The following is an 11977-nucleotide window of genomic DNA, read 5'->3' as shown; positions in this document are numbered from 1 at the left end:
TAGTCCAACTCAAGCCACTAGATCACAATGGCTCTACAAAAATTATACACCTAAATTTTTTAAAATATTAAAGTAAAAAAAGAAATAAATGAATTTGTACACTTAAATGGATTACACTTCAGGCCTACTGTAAAATGACTCACAAAGACAAACAGCGCCAGCAGTACATGTAAAGGTATGCCTAGTGACTGATGGGTGGGACAGTGTCTATCAAGCTTTACAGCTCTGATTGTTTTCCCCCTATATTCTATGTACAGAATCTACATAGTACATTTATTTTATAGTCACCAGTCTGTAGCTGTTCAAGTAGAATAACACAAAGGTTGCTAAAGGCAAGGGGACAGATTCTGCTAATGAGAAGTCATCAAGGGTAAACTAGACAGCTGAAAAGTTTGGTCAATATTTTTACAACCAGTGCGTGTATAGAGAGGGGATCTCAGGACTGCTAGAGGATTAACTATAAATCCAATTACTCTTTTCCATCTCCCCATTATCAGCACTAGAAGAGATGTTTCCAATGGGAGAAGCTGAAACTTCTCCAACTCTCAAACTTAACAGCATGTTGGGGGTGAGGTATCACTGAGACTACAATGTGAGAGAGATCAGTAGATCCCACTCCCTGTGGTCCCTTTAAATGTTCCCCCATGAGAGATTAACAACAAATAGAGACACAGAACTTCAAGTAATGCATTTACAATGAACACATCCAAATCACTTTTAGTAATAAGCACTCACATACTTCTGAAGGCAGTTCTCTGTGCATTTAGGAGGGGAAAAAACATACTGCTATCTCCCCGCCCAAAAATTTAATTTGTGGCAGTACAGCCATACTTTAAAAATATAATTATATTTTACCATACATTGGCACAATTCCCATTTGTATTACTGGCAAACAGATAAAATACAATAAAACGAAACAGGAAAAAATAAACTACAGGAATCTTAGCTGTATTTGGTTTGTGTTATATTACCAGCTAAGTCTATATGAGCTAGGAAAGACTTTCTTGTGCAGATATTCCAATCTAGCACCTCTGGTGTTCAATGGCTCAAACTCAAAAAATGGAATCTGAAAGTTAAAGAAATGAACAATCCATTACTCATACAATTTTTCAGGGAGCAAACCTAATTTGATCTGTTATCTTCTAATTTATGCTGTTCTCCTAAGTCAGTTATGGCAAACTATGGCATGCAGGCCAGAGGTGACACATGACGCCATTTCACACAGCAGGGAAGAGGAGGAACAGGTGCATGTGCACCCGTGGCTCTTTCCTTGGACCTTTCCCGGCCTTCAGCTGTCTCTCAGAGAGAGTTGGAAGCCAGGAAAAGTGAGGGGGAAAAAGGAACCACAGGCACATGCCCATGGCTCCTCCCCCCAGACCCTTCCTGGTCTTCAGCTGTCTCTCAGACACAGCTGGGGACTGGGAAAAGTGTGGGGGAAGAAATCCTAACCTGGAAGTCCCTGCCCCCAGAGGGCAGAAGTCCCACCCCCGGCACCAGGTAACAGCCGGTGTTGAAAAAACGCTTACTTGGGGCATACAGCCCCGAAAAGGTTCACCATCACTGTCCTAAGTAAGGGTAGCTACTAAGCAGCAGGTCAAGCTGAATTCTGTGGAACTTATTTATTTTATGGGGAGAGGCCACAGTTTAACAGAGAAGCATATGCTTTGCATGCAGAAGATTCTAAATTTAATCTCCAGCATCTCCAGGTAGGGCTGGAAAATACTGCTGTCTGAAACCTGGGAGAACAACTACCAGGTAGTATTGACAGTGCCGGTGCTAAATGATCTATTGGCTTGATTCGGCATTATGCAACTTTCTCCTTATTTTGTGTGTGTGTGTGTGTGTGTGCACATTCAAGTTGCCTGCCGAAATATGATGATACTATTAATTTCACAGGCTTTTCTTCAACAAGTAATATTACTTATTACTGATATGGAAAGCTGGATGGTTAAACATAATACTGTACAACTCTGTGAAGCACCCATGTACCAAATAGAAAGGACACTACAGATCGCCCTCAACACTGCTTGTTCTCTCAGCACATAGAGAATGAAGAATAGTAGTTTGTAGCTGTTCCGACAAGAGCAGCATTGTTTTGAGCACAGATCAGGTGCCATTCTTACAATTGCCTGCTTCAGGAGAGGGAATAAGTCATTAGTTGGACTTCCAGCACGAGGAGGACCCAGCTATGTGAGAAGGGAGGTGTGATTAGAACATGCTATTTAGTTGGGCAAAGCTTGGGGGGACCACATTCTTCCTGTAGGAGATATGTTGGAGGGCTGCAACCCCCACCATTTTTCAAATGTTCCCTAGAGAACATGAGGGCAATTTCATCACATTTTTGGCCAAAAGGAGCTTGCCCCCTCATCAGTTAGTGGTGACCTGGAAATCAACTTCTGGATCACTTTCTGTTGAAAAAGGGGGCCTCTCTTGAGGCCTAGAGGCCAAAAATGTGGTATATTTCATCCCCACACCATCCCTGGTAGAAAGCATCTTGGGTAATAAAAAATTTTCAGGAAAAAATACCCCCCCCCAAACCTGGGCACCACACATTCCCCACCCCTGTGCTACTGGAACTACAATATATTACAGCATCTTGTCCTTGGCAAGATAGTCCAGCCATTTTTCAGAATGGCACAGTACTTCTTTTGATTTTCAACAACTGCTTTGAAGATTTACCTGCACAACATCATAGCCAAGGAGCTGCAAGTGTCTTTGCTTAATAGCCTCTCTCCCAAGAAGATTGTGACTGTTGGCGCAAAATCGCTTTTGGTCATCAATGCAGATTGCTATCCTGTCAATTAAAACACAAATATGATTAAATAGAATGAAATATTTAGAACACCCTACCTTGTTCCTACTTTTTAGGCTATTACATGTCTGGGGTAATGTGGGCACCTGGTATGGTTTGGCTAGCCTTTCCCCAAGGATGAATGCTGTATTACTCTAATGTAGTAACACTGGAACACAATTTGAATCCTGGAGGTAAGTCAACTCATTAATTATAAGTTTGCAGCCCCATATGGATCTATTTTGCTGTTGTTCAGCATAGGGCATTTTAAAAAGGCAAGATGTGCAGCAAGCTTCTTGTATCCACAGCAGTTGCAAGCCCTTTAACATTCTTGTGCATAAAAATGTAAGAAAAGAGTTGTTCAGAATAGCAAAAATGTTGGTCCCTATTACAGGACGGGTGCACAACAGCAATTCCTAGCAGGTCTCAAGAGCATGAGCAGAAACAGGCAATCATGTAAACAGAGGGAACATGGGTTTTCTTTGGCCTATTGCTGCTGCTGTCCAAACCAGAAGTGGTTTGCTGGGGAAACTTCCACTCACATAGCTCTTTCTCCTTTACCAAAAACATTTGTAGGAGCAGTAGTATATGAAAGCTGTGGCTCCCTTCCCTCGCCAGTGGCCCTGGTAGGCTCCACCATGCTTGTTTACTCTTCTGACAGCAGTGATAGGAAAGCAGATGGAAGTGCAACCGGGAGGTGAGGTAGGGGAAGAAAAATGCAGAGAAGCAGGGGAACTCTTTCAGCTAGTCTGAATGAAAGGGATAGTGAGGAGCAGGGCAACTGAGCTGTTTTCCAGAGGTGACGTGCAGGAGGAAAGTTAGCTAGTGTGTGACAGATCTTAACATACTGTGGACCCTTGGTATCCAATCAGGTCTGGTTCTAGGAATTCCCCCCCACCCACCTACCCCATGGATACCAAATTCATTGGATGCTCAAGTCCCATTATATAGAATGGTATAGTAAAATGGTGTCCCTTATATAAAATGACAAAATCAAGATTTGCTTTTTCCATTTTTAAAATAATATTTACAAGCCATGGATGGTTGAATCCATGGATGCAAAATCCATGGATACAGAGGGCTGACTGTACTTTGTGAAGACGCTGGAATACGCTGCCCACCGAGCTCCGCTCGACTACTACCCTGGCCCAATTCAGGAAGGACTTAAAAACCTTCCTGTTCCAACAGGCATTCCCCGACTAAAAATCCTGTGGGCCTCCCTCCTCTTCCGTGGCCAAGAGGTTGGGCTAAGGGGTTTTAATCCTGTTGGTTTTTGTTGATAGTTTTTTTTTGTATTGTTTTTATGGCCTGCCTGTAGCTGTATTTTTTATATTGTTATGGCACCATTGTTTTTAACCTCGTTGTAAGCCGCCCTGATCTTGGGAAGGGCGGAATATAAATTAAAAAATTATTTATTTATTTATTTAAGACAAATTTGCAAACATTTTCACTTCCCTCACCTTTGATACACGTCTTCATTTCTGTTAGCTCGTAACACAAATCCTTCTTCATCAAGTTTAATCTCAATATCTGATGCAACAAAGGAACAAGTAAGAGATATTTTCTATAACTATTATTTGTTGTGTATGTTATTGCTAAAGCTACAGCCACATCAGGATTTTTTCTGCTACCTCTGCATAACTTCGGGAGTATCTGACAGACTTCCGGATTGTACAACTATACTGAACAGAATTTATTCCGTACAGGTTAAAATATTTGTTGGATTTTTTAAAAAATCACATAAAATGACATTTCATGTTTTAATCAGACAAATAGTTTGAAGCTATCTCCAAAGTGGTCAGTCAATATATGGATGACAATGGAAGGAAAAGAGAAGTTGGGTGGGATAAAAGCGGGTTTCCTCTGAACATTAAGATTGTCTGTCCTTCAGGAAAGGGTAGAGGTGGAGAACCGCTTGTCTGTTAAAGCTCACATCGTCTTGAGGGATAACCTGAGGACTGTAAGGTGGCAATGGTTTGTCACATCCATTTCCCTTTCTCCATTACTATGCCCTTCTCTCTCTCAATCCCCCCCCCCCCCCCCATTTCCTCAATGTCCAATGAAGTGCTAGGAGAACAGATTCCTTTTGCCTGAGGTTTCACTGATTGCTTGCAGGGGTGTGTGTATGTACATGAGAGTCAAAATTAGTCCAAAAGCTACAGCATGGAGTATGACATTAACAAACAATACAGAGGTGTGCACCAAATGTCCCTAAGACCGTATTCTTTTATGTTGGGTGGCAAAGCACTTGGTAAGTGATACAGGCTGAGAGGAAGTCAAATTATGTATCTGAGGATGTTATTTTCTTACCTGCTATGTACTTGGCCTGTGACCCCTATAACTGCTGTAGTTTTGTGTTTTGTATTTTTTGTTGTAATGCAAACTGTGTCCTCTCTAAGATGAGCGCTGTACCATTTTGCACCCAAACAAAACATATGCAAAAGTATTAGCACTTACGTATAGCCCCACAAAAAATGACCAATGTTTTTCTTACCTAGAGTATAGAAGTATGGTGTTAACACATGGGAGGCAAAATATGTCCGGGATCCCAAGAGATCGACCAGGCCAACTTTCACTCTGCTGAAGAGCTGTACATCTGTCATGGACTCTAGAGAATGGCCTGGAGTGAGAAAGGATTTGACTCGGTATTTGGGAAGAAGCTTGGGACCCTATTAACAAAGAAGATAGGAAGAATGCAGGTCAATTTGCTTCCCAAGTTAAACAAACGTGGAAAAATAAACAAGCAGTAAGAACATGAGAACCAAGGAGTAGAGCAAGACTAGACAACTTCATTACAACCTAGCATTTGGATGGATGTTTGTGCAGATTAGGGATTTGTTTCCTGACTGAAAATGTTTTTTCCTGTTACTTGGGTAACACAGTTGGGAAGAATAATACTGTGGCAAGAATTTCACACACTTTTCACCCAATATTCACACATTTTGGTGCGTTTCAGGAGATTATTCAGCACAGAATTTTTTTCAAGAGAAAGATTGCTGTTCTCTATGCAAAAAATCCCTAGCAACCTTCCACAAAACCCACACATGGTTGTCTGGAAACTGTGTTTTTTGTACAAAAGTAAACAATCCTCACATCCAAAAAGCCTCACATGTATTTCTGCACAGAACTATTTCACAAAACGTTTATGTTTGTGTGTGTATGTGTGCACGCATGCATGTGAGAGAAAGAGAATATCAGTCAAGAACTGCACAGAAATATTAATTTCCTTCACAGTAGGGAGAAAACAGTTGAAATTATTTGTCCTCAAGAGGATGAAATAGTCAAATATTAACATCCCTAATGCAGATACAGTGTTGAATTGAAGGATTAATGGTGACAAATCTTAACAGGATGGGGAACTGCTATATTTAAAGTGTCTATATGATGGAAAATACTGGAGGACGGAGTGCCAAGTTTCTCTTTTTTATTTTGCTCCCCATTGGTTCTGTTCTCAGGGATATGTGCCGGAAAGAAGGGGACATCCAAACTTCTTTTGAAAATTCCAAATTTGATTCAAAGTTTGTTCTGGCATCAGCCCTTAAAATGGATCATTTGAGCTTTGACTCTCAAGTAAGAGCATGGAACGGGACGATACCAGCACAAGAATGGGGTTTCTGCAGGTTTCTGAAGCTGAGGTTTCTGCATCCACAAAAAGAAGACAACTGAAGGACACTGATGGAGAAGGAGATTTACTACACTATAGAAGAAAGTCCATGATTTCAGCCTATGAACCATATTCATTACTACTGGTGCTAGGTTTCGACACTACTAAGTAGCATTAGTAAGACTGCTGGTATAATGGAGCAATATTATCACTGAGTAAACATGCAGAGAGTCAGACATAAGCACAAAAATACCAGCATTTGTCTCATACTTCATAAGATGGGCACTCCAGTGTAACAGTTAGAAACAGCTGGGTCAGTTGAGAAAGAACCAGCTTCCTCAAGTGGGGTTCTTCAGCTGAAATACAGAGAATCACACAGACAGATGAAGATAGATTTTGTTAATTAAAAAAAAAAATTAAAGTATTTTGAAAGAAAATATTAAATTTAAAGCAATCCACCAAAGTTCTATGGTATCTAAGGCCCTATACAGACAGGCCAAAATAAAGCTGCTTCAGGTCACTTTGGAGGTATGGTGTTTCAATGATGCATGCGTCCTAAGAGTCTGGAACCTGCACCAAAGCTACACTGCAGTCCTTAGGACTGGATCGTGGCTTTGATGCGACTTCCAGACTCTTAGGATGCATGTATCATTTAAACAGCATACCTCCAAAGTGACTCAAAGCAGCCTTATTTTGGCCTGTCTGTATCAGGCCTAAGTTTCTATAGAGCTAACACACACACAGAGGCCTATCTTCTATTTCTCGTGAAAAGAGTGTGCCTCACAACTGCTTCTCCAGATATTTTGGTCTACAACTCCCACAACCCCTTATTACTGCCCACACTGGGAAAGGCTGATGGGAGTTGTGGTATGAAATATCTGGAGGGCCAAAGGTTCTTCACCCCCATCATACAAAATGTCAAAGCTCCCTTGAGACTGCACATTGCAAAGGAAAAAAATCAGGATTGGCAGACAAGCTGCTTTTAACAGTTGGTCACCATAATCTCCCTAAAAAAAACAGATGCCAAATTCTGTCCCCACATCGACTATGGAAACAGCATCATGGGTTCTAATAATGATACCTACAATGTTCCTCATTCAATGTCATAAATGTCTTCTTCTATCCACAGTGCCCTTCTGCATCCTGTATAGGACAAACAGGATATAGCAATGCACAAAAACCAAAGTCAAAACACTTCGATTTCCCTGGATGCTCTGTTATCGATCTCAAGGTTGCTGTTGTGGAGCAAAGACTTTAAGATAAAACAGGAAGGGAAGGCAGCTGAACTGGGATACATTCAGAAATTCCCTTCTATTAGGAGAGTTTTGAATAGAAATAGCAGCTTCTTAGCACGCACTGGTCAAGATCTTACACATGTGTGGTTTCACACATGCAATTCCATATCCCTCCACTGCTTGGGAGCTGTTATGACACAAGAGCTCCCTCTCCCACCACGTTGCTGTCACTGGGCAGGGCAGCCAAGGTGGAAGGAGGCAATTCAGACCATGGAGAAGCATCTGGCCACAGTGGGAGGAATAAGGGTGCACTCAAATAGAGTGTTCCCATCTTCTCCTTCTGCTCAGAGCTCAGAAGAACCAGGTCTCTATGTTCTGAATTGGCTTCCTCCCTCCTTCTGGTAAAAAGCAGCAGCATCCTCTGCTTGATAGCTGCCAGGTATGGGTGAGTTTTGTAATGGCATACAAGGGCAGGAGAATACAGTTGGCCCGCCAAATTTGCGGATTTGATTAATATGTTCTCTCTAGGAATCTCTAGGTCCTCCAGCGCAACTCTGCCCGAAGTTAACCATAGTGTTATACAGGAGAACCTAGAACTTCCTAGAGAAAACACTTCTCTAGGCATTTGTAGGTCCTCCAGCATGATTCTATGATCAATGTCTGGAAGATTTTGACCATAGAGTTGCACTGGAGGACATGGATTGTAAGCCTGAGGGCAGGGAACCGTCTAATTAAAAATAATAATTGTAAGCTGCTCTGATAGCCTTTAGGGCTGAAGGGTGGGGTAAAAATACCATAAAGAAAATAATAATAAAGAAAAATGGAGATTCTTAGAGAGATGTTCTCCCAGGTACAAAGAGCAGTGTTTTTTTATTTGTGGTTTTTCCACTTTCATGGGGGTCCTTCACCCCTAACCCCAATGAATATGAAAGGACCATTGTAGTCCTATGTGCCCAGTTCAAAAAGGGACAGTAAGCTGTGTATAAATAACTAACAGGACACAGCCTATATGTACAAATATGCAAGTTTTCATTTTGTTGTATTGCACATTTTTCTTCTAGAAAAGTCTGCCTTTAGCAAAACCAACTTAACAATAATATTATTATTATTTATTTTCCTGGAAGCAATACATATATTTCTAAGTTGCATGCTTTAAGACAATGTTTGAACATTCTTTCCTAATTGTAATTTTTGCATTCAACTCCAACTGAATATATCTGTAGGTTGACTCTGCCATTCAAATCCCCTAAAGGCAGCAGATCCTGTCTGTTCTTGGAAGCAAAGCAAGATCAGCCCTGATTAGTACTTGGATGGGAGACCACCAATGAATACCAAGTGCTATAGACTACATTTCAGAGGAAGGAACGGGCAAAACCACCTTAGTATTCCTTGTCTAAGAAAATCCTATGAAATGCATAGGTTCATTATATGTTGACAGGCAACTTGAAGGCACATATATGTACGTATGTACACATACACACACCTCATACGTTTATTTGCTTACCTATATTTGCATATACTCATCATTTGCATATACTCATCATCTTAAAGCCACTGTCATAAGGAGGCTGCAACAGAAAGGGAATCCTAATATGCTTACCTTTCAACTGCTGCAGAAAATAAGGATTGAATACTTTTGCCAGAAAATTTAGTGGATAGCGTTCAACAAGGGTGCAGGAATGAAGAAGGTTTAAGAGCACACAAGGCTGAAACTGAGCAAATCGGGTGCTAAGTATCCCTTCAAGTTTTCGGAAAAAAGATGGAGCAGAAGGTGGTAAATAGTTGAGTTTCCCAAAAGGCACAACCAGTTCAGCAATTTGAGCTGTGGTAAAGGTGTCAGCATTGTAGACAAAACTTTCAGCCACCACATTGAAAATAGGTTTAGAGAGGATGCGCTTCTTTCTGCAGTACTGCATGACTTTAGCAACAGTGCTGGGACGCATAGCAAAGGCACATTTGGTAACACGTCTTTCCAAAGCATCACTAAAAAACTGATCATGGTGTCCAAAATGAATAAAAGCCTCCAGCACATTAACCAGCTCATCATCTGTGAAGTTGGGGACATGCCGTATTGAATGCTTACAAAGTTTTATCACTAAGGGAAGGGCTTGGGTTTGATCAAGAACAGTCAGAGCATTTAATACAGTACTTGTCAGTTTGGGGCTAAACTGAGGAACTTGAATTACAGTGAAATTATTAATTTTGTTTAGTAAGTCCTGGTATTTTCCTCTTTCGCCTATGCCCAGCTGCAGCACTTTGTAGACCATAGCCACTTCGTCAGCTTTCCAGTCCTCAAGGTTTGCACTTTGAATTTGGTTCATAATTTGTTCTAGCATAGCAGAGCCTGGACCTTCTAGTTTAAATAAGCTTTCTGCAAGAAGACACAAATTTGTAATATTCATCTGGCTCTTGTCTAGACGCTCCTGGCTCTCTGATACTAAGCGAACCATTAAGGTGCTCCAGGGGTCCACATGTAACTTTGCCAGGGCATTTAGTGCATTTACAAGACCAGTATCTGAAAGATTCGGAGATTCTTGTTCCAGCTGAAAGCAGAGGGACCTAAAGACTTCATCTTCTATTATCTCCTCAGGATTCTTCAGTATGTTGTCCTCCAGTTGAACATCACACAGCCGTTGAAGGGCAGCTGCTACCATAGTGTCTGATAAGATTTCTAACGAATGTATAAGTTTGGAGATGTCTTTGAATGATGATAAATGGTTCAGCTTCTTCAAGAACATCTGCTCATCTGTCCATTTGCTATTAGATTTTAAATTGCTGCCTGCCTCTTCATGAAGCTGTACTGTTCTCATAATAGAGCTGAGATTATTTCCCAGTTCCATGTGGTAGTTTCTGCAATTGGTGTGCAGGAAACCAGTCTCTGAACATGGCATCTGCAGCTCTGAAGAACTACAGAAGCAGAACCTTGGCATCCTAACCGGCGGACTGAAGTGGGTCAAGGCTCTGCATCCAGTCAATAGTTGCTTGCATGCTTGGACTCTGGAAGTATATACTTGGAAACATCTGAAATTTGTCAAAGCCATCTCATATCAAGCTGTGAACCTTGCTCTCTGGAAGTTTAAAAAAAACGAACAGTAACATCACAGAGTTTGCAATAACTTAAAACAAAAAGTAACTTGAGAAGAAAGAACAAGAGGTTCCATAATCAGGACTACAGTTATACCACAGTTTTCTGATAACAGAGCAAAAGCATAGCATAAAGGCTGGCCACAGAATCAAGCCATCAGCTTCTCCTCACCTTCTTGCTAGGAGTATGCTTCCAGCTCTCAAGCTAGCAAATAGATGCTCAAAACTATGGTGGACAGCGGAGTCGCTGAATCTGATTTCCAGCCACAGGTTATGAAACTTCTGTCCAGCTTCTGAACACCTCTTTGTCCCTTTATATTTGGTGCTCCTTATTAGAAAGCCAGGATGGTTTGACTGTTGGACTACAACCGGAGACCAGGGTCGATTCCTAGCGCAAAATGAAACCCACTGGATAAAACACAGGCAAACCACAGTCTCTTAGGCAAAGAGTGATGGCAAACTTTCTCTCAGGGGAAGGCAATGGCAAATCCTCTGAATGACTTGCCAAGAAAACCCTGGTCCTTAGGTCAACCATGACTTGAAGGCACACACAACAATAATAGCTGACTGATGTGGCAGGTTAACAGATGGTTTTTCCCAGTGTGCCAGAAACTGCACCATATCCTCCCCATGCCTGCAACTACCTCTTTCTTCTTTCTTTCCTCCTTCCTCCATATCCGTCCCAATTGCCTGCAACTTACTCTTCTTCCTTCCTTCCGTCCTTCTTCCTTATCCGTCCCATTGCCTGCAACTACTCTTCTTACCTCTTTCTTTCCTTCTTCCCTTCCTCCTTCTTCCCTTCCATATCCGTCCCCATTGCCTGCAACTTACTCTTCTTCTTTCTTCCTTCCTTCCTTCCTTCCTTATCTTTCCCATTCTTGCAACTTACTCTCTTTCTTCTTTCCTTCCTTCCTTCCTTCCTTAATCCTATCCCCATTGCCTGCAAACTTAATTCTTTCTTTCTTCTTTTCCTTCTTTTCTTCTCCTTTCTTTCTTTCTTTCTTTCTTTCTTCTCTTTTCTTTCCTCCTTCCTTCCTGTCTTCCTCCTTCGCTTCTTTCTTCTTCATCCTCGAAACTGGGGCTGAGCAGCAGCCAATGGATAGGCAATGGTCCCAAACTACTCTCCTTTGCCTAGCACTGATCTATCATGTTGAAGGCCACCTAAATTGGATATAAAGCCCTGGCAAAGTAAATCATGCAAGGAAGCCATAACATAAAGTCTGCTGTTTTTACAGAGTTTGCTGTGTACAGCTTTATACCGTC

At 41.5% G+C, this 11977-nt stretch overlaps 2 protein-coding genes across 3 annotated transcripts in view; one reads left to right on the top strand and one right to left on the bottom strand.

Moving 5' to 3' along the window:
* The window catches only part of MTRR (5-methyltetrahydrofolate-homocysteine methyltransferase reductase), a 328893-nt gene that overhangs the window by 283181 nt on the left and 33735 nt on the right, over nt 1-11977 (top strand). The window lies entirely within an intron of this gene.
* On the bottom strand, nt 691-11117 carry FASTKD3 (FAST kinase domains 3). 2 transcript variants are annotated; one of them, XM_042465162.1, is made up of 7 exons: nt 10887-11117; nt 9231-10698; nt 6666-6751; nt 5286-5460; nt 4252-4321; nt 2680-2794; nt 691-1066 (listed from the first exon to the last, which is right to left on the bottom strand). In XM_042465162.1, exons 2-7 carry the CDS (start codon nt 10669-10671, stop codon nt 968-970), a joined length of 1986 nt encoding a protein of 661 aa, XP_042321096.1. In that variant the 5' UTR covers nt 10672-10698; nt 10887-11117; the 3' UTR covers nt 691-967. The 2 variants fall into 2 exon arrangements, 1 of the variants encoding a protein (XP_042321096.1); XR_006103686.1 differs by lacking the exons at nt 691-1066; nt 6666-6751 and having other exon boundaries at nt 2726-2794.

Source organism: Sceloporus undulatus, chromosome 4 (assembly GCF_019175285.1).
Source record: "Sceloporus undulatus isolate JIND9_A2432 ecotype Alabama chromosome 4, SceUnd_v1.1, whole genome shotgun sequence".
Lineage (NCBI taxonomy): Eukaryota > Metazoa > Chordata > Lepidosauria > Squamata > Phrynosomatidae > Sceloporus > Sceloporus undulatus.
This window is presented reverse-complemented; position numbering and strand designations above follow the sequence as displayed.

Bases quoted from the DNA above. Each gene is read 5' to 3' on its own strand.
- FASTKD3 (XM_042465162.1), bottom strand. From the start codon at position 10,671: ATGGCTTTGACAAATTTCAGATGTTTCCAAGTATATACTTCCAGAGTC. The intron at 4,322-5,285 runs GTAAGAAAAACA...TTGTTGCATCAG, and splicing joins ACCATACTTCTATACTCTAG to ATATTGAGATTAAACTTGAT. The intron at 2,795-4,251 runs GTGAGGGAAGTG...TTTAATTGACAG, and splicing joins AATGAAGACGTGTATCAAAG to GATAGCAATCTGCATTGATG.